At 38.5% G+C, this 27,335-nt stretch overlaps 1 protein-coding gene and 1 pseudogene across 3 annotated transcripts in view; both read left to right on the top strand.

Annotated features, from left to right (window-relative positions):
* OXSR1 (oxidative stress responsive kinase 1) overlaps positions 1-27,335 on the top strand; it is a 99,408-nt gene that overhangs the window by 15,689 nt on the left and 56,384 nt on the right. For 2 of the 3 annotated variants that reach the window (XM_004277903.4, XM_033402155.2), the window contains exons 2-4: positions 818-930; positions 7,854-7,962; positions 24,921-25,062. In XM_004277903.4, the coding sequence (XP_004277951.1) occupies positions 818-930; positions 7,854-7,962; positions 24,921-25,062 (364 nt within the window). Of the gene's footprint in view, positions 1-817; positions 931-7,853; positions 7,963-16,187; positions 16,325-24,920; positions 25,063-27,335 lie in introns of those variants that run through there. The other variant, XM_049715936.1, reaches the window with a different exon arrangement.
* LOC117195871 (transformer-2 protein homolog alpha-like) lies at positions 16,343-20,788 on the top strand (annotated as a pseudogene).

The following is a 27,335-nucleotide window of genomic DNA, read 5'->3' as shown; positions in this document are numbered from 1 at the left end:
ACCTTGGTTGACAGGTGGGTGTGGGTCTGGTTCCCCCCCTTCCGCCCCCCACCCCCTCTGCTGCTGCTGTGGGCAGATTGGCTGGATGTTGCCCAGGTGTGGGGCAGGGACCTAGTTGCCCCTGTGGTGCATCTGGCCTGCTGCTGTCTGGGTGTGGGGTGGAGACCCTGCTGATGCTGATGCTGTGGTGGGCTGGGTGGATTGTCCTGGATAAGGATCGGGAAATCTGTCTTCTAGGTTGCTACTGAGCTTCCCCTTTCACAGTCCTTTGGCTAGAAAGGATTTTTCTCATTTGTCTGTTTGTCTATCCCTGTTGGTTCCAGGAAGCAGGCTGTTCTGGTGCCCACTCATGGATATGTGCGAGATAAAAGAAAAGCCCAGGGAGCTTACAGTAGTGCTTTTCCTCACATCCTGAGGGTCCTAGCCAGCCCATCTGCTTCTTTCCACCTTTCAGATTGTCTTTATGATTGTTGAATTATTTCTAAGGTATTTAGTTGTATTTAGAGGAGAAGAGCAGGGAAATGTGAGCCTACGCCATCATATTCTAGAACTTCTGGAACTCAAGCAACTTTTATTTGTGTGTGTGTGTGTGTGTGTGTGTGTGTGTGTGTGTGCTGGTATTTATTGACAATTCTATGAAATGGTCAAGGCTTTTGCTTTTATTGACACCCTACTTTTTAGAGTGTTTCTCTGCATTTTTTGTTGAGTGTAAGAATAAGTTAACAATTATTCTCTTGTTTAAATTGTGTAAGAATTTAAAATGTCTTGTTTTTATCTACCCCTCTACATATTTACTCACTTATATATTTATCTTTAGGGAGTGGAGCAACGGCTGTGGTCCAAGCAGCATATTGTGCCCCTAAAAAGGAGAAAGTGGCGATCAAACGGATAAACCTTGAGAAATGTCAAACTAGCATGGATGAACTCCTGGTATGCACTTCTCGTATTTCTTGTATATTCATGTTAAAGTGGGAAATAACTTGAAGTTTTTTGTTTTTTATTTTTTAAAAAGGTTTGTGATTTCTTCATTAATAAGTAATGCTTATTGTAAAATTTATAAAATCCAGGTAAGTAGAAAAAAATTATAGTCCTCTCATTCTGAGATTGACACTTCCTATATGTGCACATTTAAACATCTTTGTATTTTCATAATAATGTAACCATATACTTGTTCTTTCAATTAAAAATTTATCATAGAATTCTTTCTATGTCTATAAATATGAATTAATGTAGCTTTCAATATGTATGTAGTGTTCTGTTGAATACTTTATCTAACCTGTTCTCTAGTATTGGATGATTTTTGTTTCCTCTTTGTTGTTATAAACAATGCTTGCTTACTTCTCACTTTCCTTAAAATAGTATCATGCAATTGTGATTTCTGGGTCAAATGAAATACCTTTAAAAGGCTTTAGCCTTCTAGGAACATGGTACCAACCTGCATTCTGACCATTGTTGCAGGATGAGGGGTAGAATGACCCCCCAGCAGCACTGGCTTCTCCAAGGGCTAGGTTCAGGGAGAAGAAAGGGTATCCCAAGGATCCACAGCTGCATGAGATGTTCTGTGGCGTTAAAAGCTAGCCACACAGGGATTGTTCTGTACTTTTATGCTCCATGACACCTAGAGTAGTTTTTAAGTATATAGTAAGTACTCAGCAAGGGAAATGAAATAGTTTTTCCAAATCATTTAATTTTTTAAATCCTCAGTTTCTTTGGTTTAAATTGGAAATAATATCTGCTTCTGCTTTGTGTACCTCATGAGGTTTTTCTTTTTTCTAATAAATTAATTAATTTATTTATTTATGGCTGCGTTGGGTCTTCGTTGCTGCGCATGGGCTTTCTCTAGTTGCGGTGAGCGGGGGCTACTCTTTGTTGCGGTGTGCGGGCTTCTCATTGCGGTGGCTTCTCTTGTTGCAGAGCACGGGCTCTAGGCAGGCGGGCTCTAGAGTGCAGGCTCAGTAGTTGTGGCGCATGGGCTTAGTTGCTCCGCGGCATGTGGGGTCTTCCGAACCAGGGATCGAACCCGTGTCCCCTGCATTGGCAGGCGGATTCTTAACCACTGCGCCACCAGGGAAGTCCCTTATGAGGTTTTTCTTGAAGATTGAATGAATAGTACTTGAAAACCATAAACTGCCACACAAATATGAACTAATATTGTTATATTGTTAAGTAATTTCTCTAAGATCATGTACAGCTAATAGTAGAAAGGACAGGAACTAAGACTGGTATGATCTATCAGTCCTGGATTGGGTTTAATTTCTGGTGTAGTCTGTAGTGAGTATTTAGGGAATAATTGGAATAAAGTAAAAGATAATAGAATTATATATTGAACTTTCAGCAGATGAGACAAATGTATTTCTTCAGGAGTTGGTAATGCATAAGCAGAAGCTGAAGAGTTGGGGTGCTGGAGTGATCTAGAGCTGTCTTTGGTGAGAGAACACACACTTGGAAGGAGATGCTGATTGAAACGCTATGTGACGAACTTGGATTTACAGATGCAAGCAATACCTTAGAGCACCATTTGGGCATTTGAACTGCAGTGATCATAAAAGAAGTCTAAATTGTAAATTAATTCTTATTGTTAAAGAAAAACAATATTTAAAAAAATTTTTTTTCACATCTTTATTGGAGTATAATTGCTTTACAGTGTTGTGTTTGTTTCTGCTGTACAACAGATTGAATCAGCTATACGTATACATACATCTCCATATCCCCTCCCTCTTCAGCATCCCTCCCAGCCTCCCTATCCCATCCCTCTTCATCACAAAGCATCGAGTTGATCTCCCTGTGCTATGCAGCAGCTTCCCACTAGCTATCTATTTTACATTGGGTAGTGTTATATATGTCAGTGCTACTCTCTCACTTCATCCCAGCTTCCCCTCCCCCCCCCCGTGTCCTCAAGTCCATTCTCTATGTCTGTTTCTTTATTCCTGCCCAGCCACTAGGTTTATTAGTACCGCTTTTTTAGATTCCATATATATGCGTTAGCATACGGTATTTGGAAAAAACTTTTTTTTTTTTGCGGTATGCGGGCCTCTCACTGTTGTGGCCTCTCCCGTTGCGGAGCACAGGCTCCGGACGCGCAGGCTCAGCGGCCATGGCTCATGGGCCCAGCCGCTCCGCGGCATGTGGGATCTTCCCCGGACCGCGGCACGAACCCGTGTCCCCTGCATCGGCAGACAGACTCTCAACCACTGCGCCACCAGGGAAGCCCCACACTAAGCTTTTGATGTTGTGATTTTAAATTTTATTTTCAAAACTGTCTTTATTATTATGCAGAAAGGATGCTCTGGGTTCTCCAGAGAGTACTGATGTAAACCAATTACAGGTGTGTAATGTGTGTGACAGTTACTAGTGAGGACGCAGTATATTGCTCCTTTCTCTTGTCAAAATGTTTTCTTGTCTGACAGCCTTTGCTAAGTGTGATCACAAAATCGGCTGTCAAATCTTACTACATTTATTTTCTCCAGAGATTTTACTCACAGACTTTTCTCTGAGAAAGGCAACTATGTAATATATTGAGATTTTTCTCTCCTCTGGTAGATGCTAGGACTAGATTCATTGAACAAACATCTGAGGGGACCATTAAGAGGCTTAAGATGTCTTTTCTTCTGCCAAGAGGCTCACAATCTAGTTGAAGAGTTAAGGCTCTTGCCTGCTGTACATGGCAGAGTGTGACAAATGCCTAAGAAAGGTATAAGTACTGTGTTGAAATAAGAGGAAGAAGGGAGCTACCAGTTATGAAAGTGGAGGCCTTTGTGGAGATGTTTGTGTCCTGGGCCACCTGGGCTGGGAAGACTTTGAAGAGGCAGAGGTGGAGACCCTGCTGGGCAGGGGTTTAAGATCAGCAAAGAATAGCATATTATATATTAACATTATGAATATATATGATATTATATATTAATATAACTGAAACATTTTTATAAAACAATTTTTTTTGAGCATTTCTTTTTTTTTTTAACATCTTTATTGGGGTATAATTGCTTTACAATGGTGTGTTAGTTTCTGCTTTATAACAAAGTGAGTCAGTTATACATATACATGTTCCCATATCTCTTCCCTCTTGCGTCTCCTCCCTCCCACCCTCCGTATCCCACCCATCCAGGCGGTCACAGAGCACCGAGCTGATCTCCCTGTGCTATGTGGCTGCTTCCCACTAGCTATCTACCTTACATAAAACAATTCTTAATTATGTGGAATGCGCTCTGATTTTCTATCCTATTTTTGTTTGTCTGGTTTTTTTTTAATGTGATCCACTAAATTTATTTAATGGCCCATATGAGTTGCATCCCATAGGTTGAAGAACACAAAGAGATATTGAGACTAAATTCAGGCAGTGACAGTGATAATGGAAAGGAAGACACAAATTCCCTAGACATTTTATAGATGGAAAAATTGTTAGTACTAGAATGAGCACTCTATGAGGGCAGGGACTGTTCACTCTGAATGAGTGAATCAATAAATTAACATTACTTGGGGACTGACTGAATAGTGTGAAGTGGAGGAAAACCACCTACGTTGGAGTAATCAGAAAACCAGGGAGTAAATAGTAGAAATCAAGATGAGTGAGTTTCAAGAAGGAATGAACAGTCCATCATTAAAACATGGCTTCAGGTGGAGAACTGAAAATTCCAGACAAAAGATCTGGTATTAGCAGACAATAAAGGACTTTCAGGAAAGCATTTTCATGAGTAGGGGTGGAATCACTTATGAGTGTTGAGGAAGTTGCTGGGAAATTTGAGTCAGAATGAATATACCACTCTTGCAGAGCACTTAATATGTATATTTTTTCTTTTTGAAAGGAAAGGGAAAAGGGTAACTCCAAGGGGAATTAAGAGGAATAGAAGAGAAGAAATGGAATATTTAAGGCCTTTTTTACCTTTAAAATTTATGGCTCTCCTGCTAGCCTCCTTTTTTTTGTTGTGGTTGTTTTTTGTTTGTTTTTATTAATTTTTTTTAGTTGTAGTTGATTTACAGTGTTTCAGGTGTACAGCAAAGTGATTGAGTTATACATACATACATATATATGTATATGTATACTTTTTCAGATTCTTTTCCATTATGGGTTATTACAGAATATTGAATATAGGTCCCTGTGCTATACAGTAGGTCTTTATTGTTTATCTGTTTTATATATAGTAGTCTGTATCTGTTGATCTCAAATTCCCAATTTGCCCCCCGCCATAGTCTCCTTTTAGAAAACCCTTTGTAGTACTCTTTTTTCCAGGATTAAGCTCAAAACCTTTTGCTTAACATTTAAGACCTTGGACCATTTGACCCCAGCTCTTTGCATTGTCACTCCCCTATGTGATTTCTGTCTCTTTCACCTCTCCTGTCCAGTTAGTCACCAAGCCCTATTGTTTATACCTCTTTAGTATCATCTCGACTCTTCCCTTTCTTTTCATTCATATTACCACTTATTTTTTTTTAACTTTTTATTTTGTGATAGTCTCAACCTTACAGAAGAGCTGCTAAAGCAGCATAGAAAGTTCCCATATGCTGTTCACCCAACATCTCCTAAGAGTAACATAACCATAGTACAGTAATCTAAACTGAGAAATTAGCTGTTTATCGTTTTTCAGGCCATTATCATCTCACCCAGCTCATGGCAACAACCTTGAACAGAGTCTTTCCCTTTAGTCTTGCCTTCTCTCTTTTATTTTCTACATTACAGCCAGAGTGATTTTTATGAAAAAATAAATATAGTTAAACCTTTGATGCCTTTCCATTGCTGTTAGGATGAAGCCTAAATTATTGAACACAGTTACAAGCTCCTTTATGATACGGTCCCAGGTAATTAAACAATCAAAACCCCTAAAAACATATTTATCTTTCCTATTTCAGTGTCAGTGTAGTAAAACTTCTTATAGGAAGCTTTCCCTGATTGTCACTCCTAATTTTTGGTAATTCACCTCTCCGATGAAATCATGTAGTATTTAGTACTTCTCCTATCAGACTTTCTTCATCTGTGTTATTAATTAGTATTTGTCTGACTTCTTCACCAGACTGTAAGTTTCATGAGGATTCACCATTGTGGTCAAGCACCTAGGACTGTGCCTGGCACAGAGTAGGCATTTGGTAAATTTCTGTTGAAAGCATGAACTGCTTAACCTTAGACAGGTTTACTCCTGTGTCCTAAAATCTGTCTTGCTTATTTCATCCTCTTTTTGTAATTTTATGTGCTTTGCACCTTGTACTGCTATAACATCCCACATCCTGCAGAACTAAACGTAGTTCCCACCTTCTCTGTGAAGACTTCTTGCCTGCCTTAACTGTTCTTTCCTCTGGATTCTTGTAACATTTACTATCTTTACTGCTCATTTGGCACATATATGCTGTTCTCTTTATATTCCCTCTTATATGTACATATCTTATCTCTTCAAATCCTGTATAACTATGTCAGTAGGCAGGTGTTTACTTTAGTTCTTCTTCCTTATCCTTCATATTTACTTACCTTTTAGTATGGAAGACTGTGCTAGTAACTTAGTGGGTAGCAAAAATGCACACAACAAAGTCCTTGCCGTAAAAGAATTTACATTCAAGTAGAGAAAATGAGAATGGAAAAACTAGTGTTTATTGAACACTTCTTATGAATCAGGGATTATGGGCAACTTTTACACAATTGATCTTACTGAACAAATACCAAGGGCATAGGGCAAGTATTAATACATCAGTAAGTAAAAAGCTATATAAAGTGCTATAGGATTTTATTCATTCAGCAAAATTTTATTGAGGGTATACTGTGTGCCAGGCACAATAAGGGCCAGTATACAGAATCTGACCTCTCACTGAGCTACAGTTTTGTGAGGGATGCAGAAAAATAAATAGGCAATTACAGCATCGTATGATAATTCCCACCATGTGTATGAGTCCACTTTTAAGTACTTGCCTTCTTGGAGTTGTCAGTCTAGCAGGGAAGGACAGACAAATAAGCATCCAATGTACTATCCAGTACATATGTGCTGTGATGTAAGGAGATATGCACAGAGCTTGGAAGCCAAGAGAAGGGACACCTAACTAACTCAACCTGGGAAGTTGGGAGGAACTGGTATTTTGGCTGAGATCAGAAGGAAGAATTGGTGTTTTCAGCTAGGTGAAAATGAAGGAAGTGTATTTGAGGCAGAGGGAACAACAGGGTTAATTTTAAATGTCCATGGTTAGAAGAAGCATGGCTCACTTGAAGTTACTTTGACTGGATCATAGGACTGGGGTATGTTGGGGGTAGGGGTCAGTGAAGGCAGTAGGAATGATGGAGAGGTAAGCAGGGCCCTGATCACACAGGGCTTTTATAAGGCATTTTATCACACCAAATCTAATTTAAATTCATTAAATTCGAATGAGATAGTATAAGCTGAGACTTTGGGCTCAGGTGTCTACTTTGGATTTAGTTCATGGCCTCTTTAAAGTGGGAACCGTTAATCATTTCACAAAAATGATGTGAAACAGTGTTTTGGAGAAGAAAGACAAACAAACAAACCACCCTTTGTTTATTAGTATTGATAATTATCCTCTGTGACTGTAAAACCTGATTTCCCAAGATGGTTCTTTAAGGGCACCTGGAAGTAAAAATATGTGTCCCAGTGGAGGCCTCTGTGGTGCTGTCGCAGGGTGTGATAAATAGTGCATGTTTTTGGTTTCAGAGATCGCTAGTTTAACAAGTGAAAGGAGTAAGAGTCAGAATGGACTGAGGGAAACCAAGCGGTTTTTTTGGTTTAACCATTCTTGCAGAGTTCAGGCATGAAAATCCCAGAAAGGTTGTGACATAGTCTTTGGAATTCCCAGATCTGGATTCAGTAACTTCTAGTGTTGTTTTAGCCTTGCATATAATGAATTACCATTTTTTCTCTTCTTTGTAGAAAGAAATTCAAGCCATGAGTCAGTGCCATCATCCTAATATTGTGTCTTACTACACGTCTTTTGTGGTAAAAGATGAGCTGTGGCTAGTCATGAAGCTACTAAGTGGAGGTGAGTAGAGTACAATGAAATGTCAACTTCCATGGTTTGGAAAATTTATACAAATGTTTTTCTTGTTTTGGTTTTCATGGACATTTACATTTGAGGAGATACTGAGAATAAAGTATCTAATGATAATAGTGCACAAGGTGAGACAAGTTTCACATGTTGCATTTGTTTGTCATGCCTCTTCAATTACTCTTAATCTAGGATGGTTCCCTCCTACTTCCTCTCTTCCATGAGGCAGACTTACTGAAGGGTCTGGTCTGAAGGGTCTACCTTGTCCCACATTCTGAATTTTTTTTTTAACATCTTTATTGGAGTATAATTGCTTTATATTGTTGTATTAGTTGCTGCTGTATAACAAAGTGAAGCAGCTATATGTATACATATATCTCCATATCCCCTCCCTCTTGCGTCTCCCTCCCACACTCCTTATCCCACCCCTCTAGGTGGTCACAAAGCACCGAGCTGATCTCCTTGTGCTATGTGGCTGCTTCTCACTAGCTATCTGTTTTACATTTGGTAGTGTATTTATGTCAATGCCACTCTCTCACTTCGTCCCAGCTTACCTTTCCCCCTCCTTGTGTCCTTAAGTCCACTCCCTGTGTCTGTGTCTTTATTCCTGTCCTGGCCTTAGGTTCTTCAGAACGAGTTGTTTTTTCTTAGATTCCATATATATGTGTTAGCATACGGTATTTGTTTTTCTCTTTCTGACTGACTTCACTCTGTGTGACAGATTCTAGGTCCATCCACCTCACTACAGATAACTCAATTTCGTCTCTTTTTATGGCTGAGTAATATGCCATTGTATATATGTGCCACATCTTCTTTATCCATTCATCTGTTGATGGACACTTAGGTTGCTTCCATGTCCTGGCTAGTGTAAATAGAGCTGCAATGAACATTATGGTATATGACTCTTTTTGAGTTATGGTTTTCTCAGGGTATATGCCCAGTAGTGGTATTGCTGGGTCATATGGTAGTTCTGTTTTTAGTTTTTTAAGGAACCTCCATACTGTTCTCCATAGTGGCTGTATCAATTTACATTCCCACCAACAGTGTAGGAGGGTTCCCTTTTCTCCACACCCTCTCCAGCATTTGTTGTTTGCAGATTTTTTGATGATGGCCATTCTGACCGGTGTGAGATGACACCTCATTGTAGTTTTGATTTGCATTTCTCTAATGATTAGTGATGTTGAGCATCCTTTCATGTGTTTATTGGCAATCTGTATATCTTATTTGGAGAAATGTCTGTTTAGGTCTTCTGCCCAATTTTGGATTGAGTTGTTTGTTTTCTTGATATTGAGCTGCATGAGCTGCTTGTATATTTTGGAGATTAATCCTTTGTAAGTTACTTCGTTTGCAAATATTTTCTCCCATTCTGAGGGTTGTCTTTTTGGCTTGTTTATGGTTTCCTTTGCTGTGCAAAAGCTTTTGAGTTTCATTAGGTCCCATTTGTTTATTTTTGTTTTATTTCTATTTCTCTAGGAGATGGGTCAAAAAGGATCTTGCTGTGATTTATGTCATAGAGTGTTCTGCCTATGTTTTCCTCTAAGAGTTTTATAGTGTCTGACCTTACATTTAGGTCTTTAATCCATTTTGAGTTTATTTTTGTGTATGGTGTTAAGGAGCATTATAATTTCATTCTTTTACATGAAGCCGTCCAATTTTCCCAGCACCACTTATTGAAGAGGCTCTCTTTTCTCCATTGTATATTCTTGCCTCCTTTATCAAAGATAAGGTGACCATATGTGCATGGGTTTATCTCTGGGCTTTCTATCCTGTCCCACTGATCCATATTGCTCTTTTTGTGCCAGTACCATACTGCCTTGATTACTGTAGCTTTGTAGTATAGTCTGAAGACTGGAAGCCTGATTCCTCCAGCTCTGTTTTTCTTTCTCAAGATTGCTTTAGCTATTCGGGGTCTTTTTTGTTTCCATACAAATTGTGAAATTTTTTTGTTCTAGTTCTGTGAAAAATGCCAGTGGTAGTTTCATAGGGATTGTGTTGAACCTGTAGATTGCTTTGGGTAGTATAGTCATTTTCACAATGTTGATTCTTCCAATCCAAGAACATGGTGTATCTCTCCATCTGTTTGTATCATCTTTAACTTCTTTCATCAGTGTCTTACAGTTTTCTGCATACAGGTCTTTTGTCTCCTTAGGTAGGTTTATTCCTAGGTATTTTATTCTTTTTGTTGCAGTGATAAATGGGAGTGTTTCCTTAATTTCCCTTGCAGATTTTTCATCATTAGTGTATAGGAATGCAAGATATTTCTGTGCATTAATTTTGTATCCTGCTACTTTACTAAATTCATTGATTAGCTCTAGTAGTTTTCTGGTAGCAGCTTTAGGATTCTCTATGTACAGTATCATGTCATCTGCAAACAGTGACAGTTTTACTTCTTCTTTTCCAATTTGGGTTCCTTTTATTTCTTTTTCTTCTTTGAGTGCTGTGGCTAAAACTTCCAAAACTATGTTGAATAATAGTGGTGAGAGTGGGCAACCTTGTCTTGTTCCTGATCTTAGTGGAAATGGTTTCAGTTTTTCACCATTGAGAACAATGTTCACTGTGGGTTTGTCATATATGGCCTTTATTATGTTGAGGTAAATTCCATCTATGCCTACTTTCTGGAGGGTTTTTATCATAAATTTGTGTTGAGTTTTGTCAAAAGCTTTTTTCTGCATCTATTGAGATTATCGTATGGTTTTTATCCTTCAGTTTGTTAATATGGTGTATCACATTGATTGATTTGCATATATTGAAGAATCCTTGCATTCCTGGGATAAACCCCGCTTGATCATGGTGTATGATCCTTTTACTGTGCTGTTGGATTCTGTTTGCTAGTATTTTGTTGAGGATTTTTGCAACTATGTTCATCAGTGATATTGGCCTATAGTTTTCTTTTTTTGTGACATCTTTATCTGGTTTTGGTGTCAGGGTGATGGTAGAATGAGTTTGGGAGTGTTCCTCCCTCTGCTGTATTTTGGAAGAGTTTGAGAAGGATAAGTGTTAGCTCTTCTCTAAATGTTTGATAGAATTCACCTGTGAACCCATCTGGTCCTGGGCTTTTGTTTGTTGGAAGATTTTTAATCACAGTTTCAATTTCAGTGCTTATGATTGATCTGTTTATATTTTCTATTTCTTCCTGGTTCAGTCTCGGAAGGTTGTGCTTTTCTAAGAATTTGTCCATTTCTTCCAGATTGTCCATTTTATTGGCATGTATTTGCTGATAGTAATCTCTCATGATCCTTTGTATTGCTGCAGTGTCAGTTGTTACTTCTCCTTTTTCATTGCTAATTCTGTTGATTTGAGTCTTCTCCCTTTTTTTCTTGATGAGTCTGACTAATGGTTTATCATTTTTTTTTATTTTCTTAAAGAACCAGCTTTTAGTTTTATTGATCTTTGCTATCGTTTCTTTCATTTCTTTTTCATTTATTTCTGATCTGATCTTCATGATTTCTTTCCTTCTGCTAACTTTGGGGGTTTTTTTGTTCTTCTTTCTCTAGTTGCTTTAGATGTAAGGTTAGGTTGTTCATTTGAGATTTTTCTTGTTTCTTGAGGTAGGATTGTATTGCTATAAACTTCCCTCTTAGAACTGCTTTTGCTACACCCCATAGGTTTTGGGTTGTCATGTTTTCATTGTCATTTGTTTTTAGGTATTTTTTGATTTCCTCTTTGATTTCTTCATTGATCTCTTGGTTATTTAGTAGCATATTTTTTAGCCTCATGTGTTTGTATTTTTTACAGTTTTTTTCCTGTAATTGATATCTAGTCTCATAGCATTGTGGTCGGAGAAGATACTTGATATGATTTCAGTTTTCTTAAATTTACCAAGGCTTGATTTGTGACCCAAGATATGATCTATCCTGGAGAATGTTCTGTGCGCACTTGAGAAGAAAGTGTAATCTGCTGTTTTTGGATGGAATGTCCTATAAATATCAATTAAATCCATCTTGTTTAATGTGTCATTTAAAGCTTGTGTTTCCTTATTTATTTTCATTTTGGATGATCTGTCCATTGGTGAAAGTGTGGTGTTGAAGTCCCCTACTATTATTGTGTTACTGTGGATTTCCCCTTTTATGGCTGTTATCATTTGCCTTAAGTATTGAGGTGCTCCTATGTTGGGTGCATAAATATTTACAATTGTTATATCTTCTTCTTGGATTGATCCCTTGATCATTATGTAGTGTCCTTCTTTGTCTCTTGTAATAGTCTTTATTTTAAAGTCTATTTTGTCTGATATGAGAATTGCTACTCTAGCTTTCTTTTGATTTCCATTTGCATGGAATATGTTTTTCCATCAACACACTTTCAGTCTGTATGTGTCCCTAGGTCTGAAGTGGGTCTCTCGTAGACAGCATATATACGGGTCTTGTTTCTGTATCCATTCAGCCAGTCTGTGTGTTTTGGTTGGAGCATTTAATCCATTTACATTTAAGGTAATTATCGATATGTATGTTCCTATTACCATTTTCTTAATTGTTTTGGGTTTGTTACAGTAGGTCTTTTCCTTCTCTTGTGTTTCCTGCCTAGAGAAGTTCCTTTATCATTTGTTGTAAAGCAGGTTTGGTGGTGCTGAATTCTGTTAGCTTTTGCTTGTCTGTAAAGGTTTTAATTTCTCCTTTGAATCTGAATGAGATCCTTGCTGGATAGAGTAATCTTGGTTGTAGGTTTTTCCCTTTCATCACTTTAAATATATCCTGCCACTCCCTTCTGGCTTGCAGAGTTTCTGCTGAAAGATCAGCTGTTAACCTTATGAGGATTCCCTTGTATGTTGTTTGTTGCTTTTCCCTTGCTGCTTCAATATTTTTTCTTTGTATTTAATTTTTGATATTTTGATTAATATGTGTCTTGGTGTGTTTCTCCTTGGATTTATCCTGTATGGGTTTTCTGCACTTCCTGGACTTGATCAACTATTTCCTTTCCCATATTGGGAAGTTTTCAGCTATAATCTCTTCAAATATTTTCTCAGTCCCTTTCTTTTTCCCTTCTTCTTCTAGGACCCCTATAATTTGAATGTTGGTGCATTTAATGTTGTCCCAGAGGTCTCTGTAACTTTCCTCAATTCTCTTCATTCTTTTTTCTTTATTCTGCTCTGTGGTAGTTATTTCCACTATTTTATCTTCCAGGTCACTTATCCGTTCTTCTGCCTCAGTTATTCTGCTGTTGATTCCTTCTAGAGAATTTTAAAATTTTATTTATTGTGTTGTTCATCATTGTTTATTTGCTCTTTAGTTCTTCTAGGTCCTTATTAAATGTTTCTTGTATTTTCTCCATTCTATTTCCAAGATTTTAGATCATCTTTACTATCATTACTCTGAATTCTTTTTCAGGTAGACTGCCTATTTCCTCTTCATTTGTTTAGTCTGGTGGGTTTTTACCTTGCTCCTTCATCTGCTGTGTATTTCTCTGTCTTCTCATTTTGCTTAACTTACTGTGTTTGAGGTCTCCTTTTTGCAGCCTACAGGTTTGTAGTTCCTGTTTTTGGTGTCTGCCCCCAGCGGGGATGGTTGGTTCAGTGGGTTGTGTAGGCTTCCTGGTGGAGGGGACTGGTGCCTGTGTTCTGGTGGATGAGGCTGGATCTTGTCTTTCTGGTGGGCAGGTCCACGTTTGGTGGTGTGTTTTGGGGTGTCTGTGACCTTATTATGATTTTAGGCAGCCTCTCTGCTAATGGGTGGGGTTGTGTTCCTGTCTTGCTAGTTGTTTGGCATGGGGTGTCCAGCACTGGAGCTTGCTGGTTGTTGAGTGGAGCTGGGTCTTAGCATTGAGATGGAGATCTCTGGGAGAGCTCTTGCCGATTGATATTATGTGGGGCTGGGAGGTCTCTGGTCAACCAATGTCCTGAACTCGGCTCTCCCACCTCAGAGGCTCAGGCCTGACAGCCAGCCAGACCACCAAGACCCTGTCAGCCACACGGCTTTTGGAAGTCTGAGGTCCTCTGCCAGCGTTCAGTAGGTGTTCTGTAGGAGTTGTTCCACACATAGATGTAATTTTGATGTATTTGTGGGGAGGAAGGTTATCTCCACGTCTTACTCCTCCGCTATCTTGAAGGTTTCTCTCTTCACACTATTTAGTTTTGAAGTGTTCCATACTCACAGATCAATCAAGGAAAAGCTTGAGGGCAGATTTAGGGAAATCTTCCATTACTCCTGTTGCTAGAGGATCTACATTTCATGTTTTTTCCTTTGTGCTTAGTCTAGTTTCACTTGCTCATAGAGTACTGCGTGCAGTGGCCTTCTTCCTGGCAATTCAGACAAGAGTTTCTAGCATGAAATGTATCAGGCTGCACCTGATACTTGAGCTTGGCGGGCTGTGTGCAGAAGCTCTGCACATGACACCTTGGCTCAGCGGGGCCATGTGCAGAGATGTTGTGCCTGGCCCTGTGAGCTGGAGCCTTAAGCAGCACTAGCAGCACACAGCTACTCCACATTCTGGATTTAACTGGTTATTTCTTCCTGGTGATGTTTAACCTGATTTATATTCCTCTGTTTCCTACTAATTAAAACAAGACCCTAAGTGTTGTTTGGACAGAATATTTTGTAGGTGATGCTGTGTACTTCATATTGCATCACATCAGGAAGTAGTATTTGCTATCTGGTTGTATCTTTAATGGTGATATTAATTTTGATTGCTTAAGATTATGACAGCCAGGCCTCTCCATGGAAAAGTAAGCTTTATTTCCCTTTGCAGCAAGCAAGTAATCTGTGGGATGATACTTTGGCACTGTGAGTATCCAGTTCCCCAGTCTTTTGTCTAATGATTTTAGGCATCCATTAACAATCCTTGCTTGTCTCAATTAGTTTTGTCAGGGGTTGCAGAATGGTAATTTTTCCTATTGCGCCTTTTTTTTTTTTTTTTTTTTTTTTTTACATTTATAAACTGGCATTCTTCTCTGTAAAGGAACTTTCCCTTATTAACTGGGGCTTTTTGGTTAACCTATACTGTAGTTCCTACTGAAAAGGCAAGATAAATGTGTTTTTTTAAGGACCAATTTTCAGAGTAAAAAGTTAGTTTAATAATCACTGCCAGTGATTTTTTTTTTTTCCTTTTTCCCATTGAGTAATGCTTTCATTTTTTGGAGTATCACTATATAGACTCAAGGATTTTTATATATTCTGTGTCTTTCTCAGCTATAGTCTATTCTTTTGATGCTCAGGTTATCCAAAATTTTGTCAGTGGGAGTCCCTTCAAGCTTTCTGTTGTGTCCTTTTGACATGAATCCATCAATCTTTGATAACTTCCTTGATTTTTAGTTCAGGATAAAGGTTCACATTTATATTGCTTTTCTTAGAATCAGTGAATATTCTAAGGAGCCCTGATCCTTTTTATGGGGAGTGGTATTTAGAAAGTATAACTTGGATTCTTGGGATGCTCATTGCTGCTACTTTGTCATTGTTTCTAGTTGAAAGAGCTTGGAAATATATTGTAGCATATTAAAAATAAGTCATAATTTGACAGTTCAAGTTTAATATTACAGACGTTTAAAACTTTAAAATTATATTTGAATCTCTACTCTTACACAGAAAATCTTGTTTCCCCCATATTAACATAATTAATTACATACTTTATCCTGCACTATTATATTTACAATTATTTCTGCTTTAGTCCTTAGAATAAAGTGTAAGTATTGCTGATTGCAAACAGTGGACCCTTGGTATGTATAGATTGAAGATTTTGTTATGGTTACTGAAATACCCATGCCATGTAGTAAATTAGACATTTTCTTATGGCATGGATTTGAATGATGTGGCAAGATGGAGAGGACAAGTGAGTGATGGAGCTGCCTGACTTTCCCATCACTGTGCGACTTGTTTGCATATATATTTTATGTGGAAGCATGATCTTCCATTTTGGATTGTAGGGTTACACAAAAGATAATCCATGTTTATTTGCCATGTCAACACCATTACTCATTGAGCACCTTACCCAGAGAGGCTTTAAAGGAAAGTCGTAGGCTTTAGAATTAAATTCCAGGTTTTCTACTTAGCAGTTGTGTCACTGGGCAAACTTTTTCAACTCTTTGAACCTATTTTCTTGTCTGTTAAATGGGGATGCCTTTCTGCATTTCAGGGTATTGGGGAGGAGTAAATGAGATGACTATGCAAAGCATCCCTCACTATGCTGACATGTAATAGGTGCACAAGAAATTTTAATCATTAATAATAATAATCCCTTGTTATTTGATGCTTTTCAGTGTAGCCAGAATCACCTTTTTGTTTCAATCCCATTAGTGACACACTGGAGAAACTGGATTACTTTGTTAAAGGCCCTGTTCATATGATGATTGGAAGCCTTGCTAACACCAACCACCTTTCAAGATGGTGGTCAAGCATGGTTCTTTCAGTATGGACAGATATGGGAATATTAGGTAATATTGTATCTTTCGTTTTTGATCACCTACAGCATAATTTTCTTTATATGTAATTTACAAAAATGTATAATACAAAGTTTTTAATGTTTTGCTAAAAGGTCCTCTGATGAACAGGAATAAGTTGTCTGCTTAATTCTGTTATCCATAGCTGTATGCCAGCCCACCCTTTCTGCTACTCCTAAGCAGAATGCCTTAAAAAAAATTTTTTTTTTTAAAGAATCCCCGTTCCTCTCTCAGTGAGTATATGTCCTGATCACAGAAAGGGCAGGATATGTAGCGGAGTGGGATGTCTTTTCAGTGTACTTCTCTGTTCCTCCTGGTCTTAAGTTTCCTGGGATGGTGCCCAATTTTTCTAGCATAGCACTCAGCAGATTTCCTGGTTGATAATTTTCAAATATATTCCAGGCATTAATTCTTTTTATAATTACTTATAATTTTATGAGTCAACTTAATCTTATATCTAAATGTTTACTTTTAAAATATTAAAAATTTTACATCTTTTTTAAGAAAATGTAATCTTTTGTAGTTATAAAGTAAATACATATTCAAACTGAAGAGATACATTAAGTAATATTTAGAAAACAAAAGATAGAACTAAGCACAACTTAAAAAAATTTTTTTTAAATAGGAGGAAACTGTCAAGATAGCTCAATTAAAAAGCCTTTCATCAAATGCTTATTGATTACCAATACACTGGTGAATCAAACCATCAGTTCCTTGCTATTATGGGGCTTATAGCTAATAAGTAAAAGTTATAATTAAGTAATTATAAGGGTGTAGAGTGCCATGAAGAAGTATCAGGTATCATGGGAATAAGTACCAGGAGAACCTAACTTTATTGAGGGAGAATAGCTGTGGCAAGATAGACAGAGACTGCCTTTAGGAGGTGACGTTCTTCAGGAGACCTGAAGAATAGGTAATAATTAGCCAGGTGAAATGGGAGGTGGAGGTGGTATCGGGAAGAATGGGAGAAGGAATCCAGAGATAGAGGGAACACTGTACTGAGAGTGACTGGAGGCAGGATAGAGCAGTGTGGTGTGTCCTGGGAACTGATGGGGGATCATAGCTGGAGCAGAGAGAGTGAGAGGAGGGGACCATTGAGAAGCAGGGGCTCCGTTTGAATAATTTAAAAATGTAAATAGCCAAAGTTAATAGAAGTATGTTTAGGCTACATTCTTCTATATTCGCTTCCTCAGCCAAAATATTTAAATCAAAAGCATATTTTTGATGTAGCAACATTGTACTGATATAGAATTTAATAAGCTCATTAAATGTAAAATGAATTGCAACTGGCAGTCTTAAGCCCATCGACCAAATGGACAACATGGTCAAAATAAGTTTAAGTGTGTCAATATTATAATTATTTTGTAATGCTCCCTTATGACTATAATATTCTTATCTTTTGTTAATTAAATAATTAGAACTCTGATTTTGAGTGTTGGAATTTATTAGTATAGAAAGTTAATCTTTAGAAATTAGAATCACTTTCTATCTAAATAGCTGTTTCTACCATTTATTAGCACCAAATTGCAATATAAGATTTTTAGAAATCAAAGTAATTAAGAAAGCTTCTGAAGATTTTGCTGGAGCCTGCGACCGAGTGGGAGTGGAGTGGAGCGGCTGTTGTTGCCGACTCTTTCCTCCTCCCCACGGTCCAGCCAGCTGGTTGATTAGGCCATCGGCCCTCAAGCTGAGACTTGTCTCTTATTTAGTTCTGGGGAGTGCCTGGCCGACATGAGTGATGTAGAGGAGAACAACTTCGAGGGCAGAGAGTCTCACTCTCAGTCAAAATCTCCAGCGGGAACTCCTGCTCATGTAAAATTGGAGAGCAGGTCAGGATCTCGTAGTCCATCAAGAGTTTCCAAACACTTTGAATCCCATTCTCAATCAAGATCAAAATCCAGGTCGAGGTCAAGGAGGCATTCTCATAGACGTTACACTTGATCCAGATCCCATTCTCACTCTCATAGGAGACGACCTCGAAGTAGGTCCTATACACCAGAATACCAGCGTCGAAGGAGCCAAAGTCATTCTCCAGTGTTTAACCGGAGAAGACATACAGGCAGCAGGGCAAATCCAGATCCCAACACTTGTCTAGGAGTGTTTGGCCTCAGTTTGTACACAACAGAGAGAGATCTTCTCGATATGGACCATTGAGTGGTGTCAATGTGGTTTATGACCAGCGAACTAGACGATCACGAGGGTTTGCTTTTGTTTATTTCGAGAGAATAGATGACTCAAAGGAGGCTATGGAAAGGGCAAATGGAATGGAACTGGACAGTAGAAGAATTCGTGTAGATTATTCTATCACCAAGAGAGCTCACACACCTACACCAGACATATACATGGGCAGACCAACTCATAGTGGTGGAGGTGGAGGAGGTGGCAGACGTGGAGATCCTAACCGTGATAGAGGATATGATCGTGGGTACGGCAGATATGAAGACTGTGATTACGAGTACAGAAGAAGATCACCTTCTCCGTACTATAGTCAATACAGATCACGATCAAGATCTCGTTCCTATTGATAAACAGAGTAGTTGCAGTTGAGGACATCTTTTTCTCTTTCTCTTTTTTTGTTTAATTCTGGATTTCCCCAAGCTTCTGATCCTTCCTACTCCTTAAAAAGAACCCTTAAAAAAATCTTTGGTTTATTTAGCTTCTACACTTTGTCAATTGTATTGCTGTTTTCTACCCCTTTTATTATATTCTTAAAGATGTAATTGTTGTCATTTTGGGTAGTTGAACATCTTGAGTAAAAAAGGAAACCCCAGTGTTATGCTTTTGTAAATGATTTTTTGTTTGTTTTTTGCTTTTACAGAAAATTAACTCCTGCCTAATCAAATGAGGAAAGAAATGGTCTTTTTAAAGCTTCTTTTGTGTTAGATATTGTATTAGCTGCATTTACTACAGACTCCTTTTTAAACTTTCTTTTGGGGAAGTTAGTAACATATAAAGTAGTTCAGTCATGTCAGGTTTGTCTGGGGTGGCATGGAGCAATCAAATAGTTGAGTGTAGAAAGTTTGAAGCTATAGAAGAAAACACTTGGTCATTTCTTTTGAAGAATGGAATTTTTGAACCCTAAAAATTATGTCGTTTTTTAGAGATAAAAACCTTGTGGACTCCTACAAAACATGTTGTATTTAAAATACATTTGTTAAAACTTCAAAATGTTAAGTGTGATTTTTGTGTTGAAATTATTGAAGTTTAATCAGTGCAGGACAAGCCTTATTATTTAGAGCAGTTGTATGCTTTGCTGTTAGAAATTTTGGTATTGGGAAAATGGTTTAAGCAGGCTATTGTATAGAGTCCTTAGAAATAGTGAGGGGAAAGGTAGTCTCCTTTCAAATAAAAGTTAATTTCTTTGGGGAAAAAAAAATAAGAAAGCTTCTAAAAGGAAAAGATGAAGGGACTTCCCTGGTGCCGCAGTGGTTAAGAACCCACCTGCCAATGCAGGGGACACAGGTTCAAGCCCTGGTCCGGGAAGATCCCACATCCTGCGGAGCAACTAAGCCCGTGTGCCACAGCTATGGAGCCTATGCTCTAGAACCCGCGAGCCCCAAGTACTGAGCCTGCGTGCCACAACTACTGAAGCCGGTGTGCCTACAGCCCATGTTCTGCAACAAGAGAAGCCACCACAATGGGAAGCTCGCGCACCACAATGAAGAGTAGCCCCCACTCGCCACAACTAGAGAAAGCCCACGTGCAGCAATGAAGACCCAACGCAGCCAAAAATAAATAAATAAATAAATTTATATGAAAAACGTCGTTCCTAACAAATATTTAAAAAAAGGAAGGGGGGCTTCCCTGGTGGCGCAGTGGTTAAAAATCTGCCTGCCAACGCAGGGGACAGTGGTTCGAGCCCTGGTTGGGAAAGATCCCACATGCCTTGGAGCAACTAAGCCTGTGCACCACAACTACTGAAGTCTGCGCTCCTATAGCCCGTGCTCTGCAACAAGAGAAGCTGCTGCAATGAGAAGCCCGCGCACTGCAACGAAGAGTAGACTCTGCTCGCCACAACTAGAGAAAGCCCATGCGCAGCAACGAAGACCCGACGCAGCCGAAAATAAATAAATAAAATAAATTTATGAAAAGAAAAAGTTAAGTCTTAAAAAAAAAAAATGAAGTACCTGTAGGACTGAAAGGGACGAACTATAGAAATGCAGAAATCTAATTTAATTCACTGTTAGGGAATTATTTTGTGGTTTAAGGATGCTTTGTCATCTTCTAATAGATAAAAGGCATGGGACTTCCTTGACCCTGAGCAGGACCCAGGTAAAAAATACCTGTTATTAAGAGTGACCAGGGCTTCCCTGGTGGCGCAGTGGTTGAGAGTCCGCCTGCTGAGGCAGGGGACACGGGTTCGTGCCCCGGTCCTGGAAGATCCCACATGCCACAGAGTGGCTGGGCCCGTGAGCCATGGCTGCTGAGCCTGCGTGTCCGGAGCCTGTTCTCCGCAACGGGAGAGGCCACAACAGTGAGAGAGGCCCGCGTACCGCAAAAAAAAAAAAAAAAAAAAAGTGACCAGCTTTGGATGGTCAAGCAATAATGGAGGGTGTTCCTGTTAATCTGAAATGGAATACTCAGACTAAGCAAATCGTGGTCCCTTTGAAAACTTACATGGCTTAGGAAGACACAAGCAACACCCAGTGGCTAAAGATTGGTTAAAACTTCTTGGTAAAAATACCTAACTAAAATGAGTGAGTTAATTTTGGACTCAAGAGTGTTTTTTCATAAAAATAAACTGTGCAAATGAACACGTTGACTGAGTAATTTGATTGAGCTACAATTATCAGATTTAACAAGGGTCATTAACCAGCAGCTGCTTCACCACTTTTTCAATTTTTTTTAATATTTAGTAATGATTTTCTTGGACAGTTAAAGTTTTGCATTGCTTTTTTTTTTTTGCGGTACGTGGGCCTCTCACTGCTGCAGCCCCTCCCGTTGCTGAGCACAGGCTCCGGACGCGCAGGCTCAGCGGCCATGGCTCACGGGCCCAGCCGCGGGGCATGTGGGAGCTTCCCGGACCCGGGCACGAACCCGTGTCCCCTGCATCGGCAGGCAGACTCTCAACCACTGCGCCACCGTGGAAGCCCTGCATTGCTTTTTAAATGTTCTGTGCTATAGACTATGAAGGGAGACATGAAATGGTTTGGGGGAATAGATAATCTACCTACATTGTAATTTTTTGCTTTGTTATGAAATTTGTACCAAACCCCTCTTGTTTTCCATTATTTAATTTACTTGCTTTTACTCTAAGAAATTCTTGGGTTTCAGTGGACAGTGTTCATCAAGTAGCCTAGGTTGTTAAAATGCAACTTCTTGGGCCCTACCTCAGATCTCTTGAATGACAGTCTATAAGGTCTGGGAATCTGCATTTTTAACTAGTTTGCCAAGTAATTTCATGCATTAAAGTTCAAGAACAGTTTATCCCTGTAGACTATTTCTTCTAGATTGTGCCTAAGGACATAATATTGTATATGCTGATATAGCCTTCCCTCATTATTCCTTCTTTTCATTAGATATTAATTTGAATCACCCAGTGATAAATCTGCAGTTTTCTTTTGCTTAGAATATTTTACTCTCATCTTTCTCTGAGTTGATATAAAGAATTCTATGTACTTTTGATGTTTGAGGAGGGAGGATTATAGGCGCCATCATCATGTTAGACGCTGCAAGATGCTGAGGAAATCATATGGAAAAGAAGTGGGGACCTTCCGGGACCAGTATTTGTCAGTTAAGGAGGAAGGTCTTAGTGGCATGATCATCCCTCCACCTATAAAAATCATATTGTTGGGAGGGAGACTAAAACTGAAAAGACAAGTTATCCCAGGGAAGAGGGGGCTTCTTATCCAGCCTTGTTTGGTATATCTGTTCTGGACATTGTCCGGGGGTGTGCACTGCTTTAATTTCCCTGTTGATCATTGGATGATGTGAAATCAATTAAAATTTTCTAAGACTTTGAAAAGGAGTTCCTGCTTCAAACTCTTTAAAAATACAGATCTAATAACTTTGGTGTGCCCTAGGGTCTTTGTTACTCCATTTCTTTGATCTTCCAGATTAGAAGTTCCCTGAAAGTCAGCAGTCACATGTTTCTTGACATATTCTGTGGCACCTAGTTCTAGATCGCATATATGACTAAATTGTTGAATGAATAAATTGTGTTTTTAATTCCTAGTAGGGGTTTCTCCCTTTGCGTTCCTTATTTTAGATATTCTTTATATTACAAACATTTAACTCAGCTGGGATTTATACATACGTCTTCTTACTGAGCAGTTCTTGTATGGCCTGGATTTCTCAGAAGAATGAAATACATGCCTGTTGGTATAGTCACTTTGCTTTTTGGGAGTTGATGTGTGATTGGTTAAACTAAACAGAACAAAACTTCTTCCTTAGGCCCCCTCTTTGTGAATCAGTCTTGTGAATCCCAGCAATAAAGAGGGGAAAGTGTTAGAAAAAGTTACCTAGAATCTGAAGCCTCCCTGGTTCTTTGTCTAAAGAGAGTAAACTGCCTGTCTCCTGCTGGAGGTGGGGTGTGGTCGTGGCCTGGCTTCCAGGATAGGGAGGAGGGATCTGGGAATCTTATTCTGCCTTATATGAACTTTAACCAGTTTTCCTGTGTTCAGCCCTTTCCTTCAGTCCCCCCTTACTTTCCCTTATGTGGTCTTTGGTGTTTGTATTCTGAGCCTTTCTGGAGCTCTAGGGTAGGGAATCTACTTTTTCCTAATTGATATACCTCCTGTGCAGGCACTGAAGTTACAGATTTTTCCACTCTGCATAATCAGTTACTTTTTTCTGCTTTCTCTCTTCTAGAAAATTAGTGCTATATCTCTTCTGTTATCTTCTTTCTTTCTTTCTTTTTTATTCTGGGTTTATGCCCTTGTTCTCAAGCTTATCAAGTTAGTGGATTTCAAATGGGAGCTAAAGTAAACATGTGTTCAATTCTCTAATGTTTTTGAGGATTCCATCTAGACCACTTCTTTCCATCTATTTGGAAGTATATTTTTTTCTTTTTAAGTGTGTGCAATAAGCATCCACCAGGACATGTTTTCAACAGAAGCATTTGCCAAGAAATGGGCATCCAGTCTTTTCAGTGCAGTTTATGTTATGTTTCAGATTTCTTGGCACAGTTTTTAATATTGGAGATTGTTTTGCTTTGGTTCTGTGATCTTTATGGGCCATTGTACTGCCAGAAATCTTACCGATCTCTAGCAAACTTTTTTTTAATAATCATCAGTTATGATAGACAGCATTCTGTGACTTTAATTACTATATGGGTGTCATTTCCCTCCCTCTCTCTGATTTTTAGGAGGAGCATTATTTCCCATCCTGGGAAGAATGGGATTGATAATACATCTGGGCTGTTATTTTAAAAGAACTGCCATTTTTATTCTTTTCATATTTTTCTTTGCCTTACCTGTTTTATTTCTACTACTTATTAACCTGAAACATAATTTTAACCCTTAAATTAGTTTGCATACACATGCGATATTTACTTTCCAAGTTTTCTTCTGTAATTTGACCTGCGTTTCAACTGTGTTTTATATCTTTATTTATACAATGTTGCATACTCTAATCTGATGTTAGAGGCCTAGATTGGTTTGTTATATCTTATACTAAAGTGTTATTGATGGGTATGGTTTACCTAGGGATTCTTTAGAGGTGATTAAAAATCATCTATTACCAGCCAGGAGATGGAAGCAACCTAAGTGTCCATCATCGGATGAATGGATAAAGAAGATGTGGCACATATATACAATGGAATATTACTCAGCCATAAAAAGAAACGAAATTGAGTTATTTGTAGTGAGGTGGATGGACCTAGAGTCTGTCATACAGAGTGAAGTAAGTCAGAAAGAGAAAGACAAATAACCATATGCTAACACATATATATGGACTCTAAGGGAAAAAAAATGTCATGAAGAACCTAGGGGTAAGATGGGAATAAAGACACAGACCTACTAGAGAATGGACTTGAGGATATGGGGAGGGGGAAGGGTAAGCTGTGAGAAAGTGAGAGAGTGGCATGGACATATATCCACTACCAAACGTAAAATAGATAGCTAGTGGGAAGCAGCCGCATAGCACAGGGAGATCAGCTCGGTGCTTTGTGACCACCTAGAGGGGTGGGATAGGGAGGGTGGGAGGGAGGGAGATGCAAGAGGGAAGAGATATGGGAACATATGTATATGTATAACTGATTCACTTTGTTTTAAAGCAGAAACTAATACACCATTGTAAAGCAATTATACTCCAATAAAGATGTTAAAAAAAATAAAATGAAAAAATATATATACAGAAAAGGGAAAAAAAATCCTCTATTACCTTTTTCAGATTCTCATTAGAAGTCTAAAAAAGATGCTGGTGTAACACTACTATTTGGATATTAGCAGGCTGCTTTCTGTTTTAGAGTGGAATCGAGAATAAATTATTACTTTAAACTTCTGTATATCCTTATATTTACTATTTTTTCCTTTCTTTCCTGCACAGCTAAGTTTATGAAAAGGTTTACATGTGTTTTGATTTAAAAATGGTTCTGAATTATATTGAATGAGTTAAAAAAATCATGGAAAACTGTGTTTTCTCTTTTCAGGTTCTGTTCTGGATATTATTAAGCACATTGTGGCAAAGGGGGAACATAAAAGTGGAGTCCTAGATGAAGCTACCATTGCTACAATACTCAGAGAAGTGCTGGAGGGGTTGGAATACTTGCATAAAAATGGACAGATTCACAGGTATGTAGAAGACAACAGTCTTTTCTTTTGGATAAGTGCAGTGATAGTTGTGCTGTATCATTTCGTGGAGGCTATTCCCCATTCTTTTGCACAGTTAATCATAATCTCTGAGTGTTAGCAGGGTTCTTCGTATTACTAGTTCCAGTACGTAGTGGTTACATAGCTAGTAAGCATTTAAAAGTAACAAGTACTTTAGTCAAATTGGAAACTCCAGAAACAGGAGAAATTTCTAATTTCCTATGGGAGTCAATCATTGCAATCACTGATAACATTTTGGAATATTCTTTTCCAGTTTCTTTTATATGCTAACAGATATTTAAAACAAAACTGTATGTATAATTTTGTCTGTTTCTTTTTTGTTTCCTTTATGTTATATCTTGACTATTTTCTCAAATTATTAAAAGCTTTTATAAAATCACTTTTTAAAATTAAAAATTATTATTATTTTTTTTAAATAAAATGACATTTGAAAACCTGTGTAACATTTTATGGTTCAAGTGTTTCTGGCTAATTATATCTATTCAGTCCCTGCGTACAGATAACAATTGTTACCTGTAGAAATGGTGGTAGATTCTGTGTTAGTACAAATTTGTTTAGTCCCTGGATTTGGTTTTCCTTCATTTGAAGATATATTTATTTCCCCATCATTTCTGAAGGATAGTTTTCCCTGGGTATAACAATTTGTAGTTGACAGTTCTTTTCTTTCAGCACCTGAAAGATGCTGTGGTACTTAATTGGGGCCTTCATGGTTTCAGATGAGAAATCTGTCATGTGAATTGGTGTTCTTAGGCAATATGTTGCTTTTCTCTGGCTACTTTCAAGGATGTTTCTTCGTGGGACTTCCCTGGAGGTCCAGTGGTTAAGACTCTGCATTCTCAATGTAGGGGACACAGGTTCAGTCCCTGGTTGGGGAACTAAGATCTCATATGTCACATGGTGTAGCCAAAAAAAAAAAAAAAGATTGTTTCTTTTTTTTTTTTTAGAAAAACGATTGATTTATTTATTTATTTTGGCTGCACTGGGTCTTAGTTGCCGCATGCAGAATGTTTTTAGTTATGGCATGCAGACCCTTAGTTGCGGTATGTGGACTTCTTAGTTGTGGCGTGCAAACTCCTAGTTGCAGCATGCATGCGGGATCTAGTTCCCAGACCAGGGATCGAACCCGGGCCCTCTGCATTGGGAGCTCAGGGTCTCAGCCACTGGACCACCAGATAAGTCCCAAAGTTTGGTTTTGACAAGTTTAATTATGATATGTCTTAGTGTGGATTTCTTTACGTCTATCCTGTTTGGGGTTCCTAACCTTCTCAAATCTATAAGTTTTTGTCTTCACCAGTTTTGGGATGTTTTCAGCCATTATTTCTTTGAATACCTTTGCAAGCTATTTTCCCTCATCTTCTTCTGGGACTCTAATGATGGAAATGTTAGATCTTTTGTTATTGTACCATATTGTACCATAATCCCTGAGGTTCAGTTTTCAGCCTATTTTTACTCTGTTCAGATTGAGTAAATTTTCTTGATTTGTTTTCAGGTTTGCTGATTCTATCCTCTGTCCTCTCCATTCTACTCTGGAACCCATTCCTTGAGCTTTTTATTTCAGTTAGTGTAGGTTTTCAGTTATATAATTTTTATTTGGTTCTTTTTTATAGCTTTTTATTTTTTTGCTGATATTTTCTGTTTTTCATTTGTTTTGAGATTTCCAAATTGTATGTTAGAAGCATTTTCATGATGGCTGCTTTAAAATTCTTGTCAAATAATTCCAAAACCTGATTCATCTTTGTCTTGACATCATTTTTTTTTTTTTTTTTTTGCGGTACGCGGGCCTCTCACTGTTGTGGCCTCTCCCGTTGCGGAGCAACAGTCTCCGGACGTGCAGGCTCAGCGGCCATGGCTCACGGGCGCAGCCGCTCCGCGGCATGTGGAATCTTCCTGGATTGGGGCACGAACCCGTGTCCCCTGCATCGGCAGGTGGACTCGCAACCACTGCACCACCAGGGAAGCCCATGTTGACATCATTTAGTTGTCTTTTCTTTTTGAAGTTTTTCCTGGTTCTTGGTATGTTGAATGATTTTTTTTTTTTAATTTTATCATGGATGTTTTGGATATTACGTTAGGAGACTCTTGATCCTATTAAAATAATAATATAGTGATATAATATATTTTAGCAGGCAATTGCCCTGATTTTTTAGAGCCCTTGCAGTGTTGTTCTGGTTTGTTTTGTTCCTGTGGCACTGCTGGGGCTCTCTTCTCGATCCCTGCTGATGCCACCCATTGGA

Source organism: Orcinus orca, chromosome 10 (assembly GCF_937001465.1).
Source record: "Orcinus orca chromosome 10, mOrcOrc1.1, whole genome shotgun sequence".
NCBI lineage: Eukaryota > Metazoa > Chordata > Mammalia > Artiodactyla > Delphinidae > Orcinus > Orcinus orca.
The sequence above is the reverse complement of the archived record's forward strand: the minus strand, read 5'-3'. Positions and strand labels throughout refer to the sequence as shown.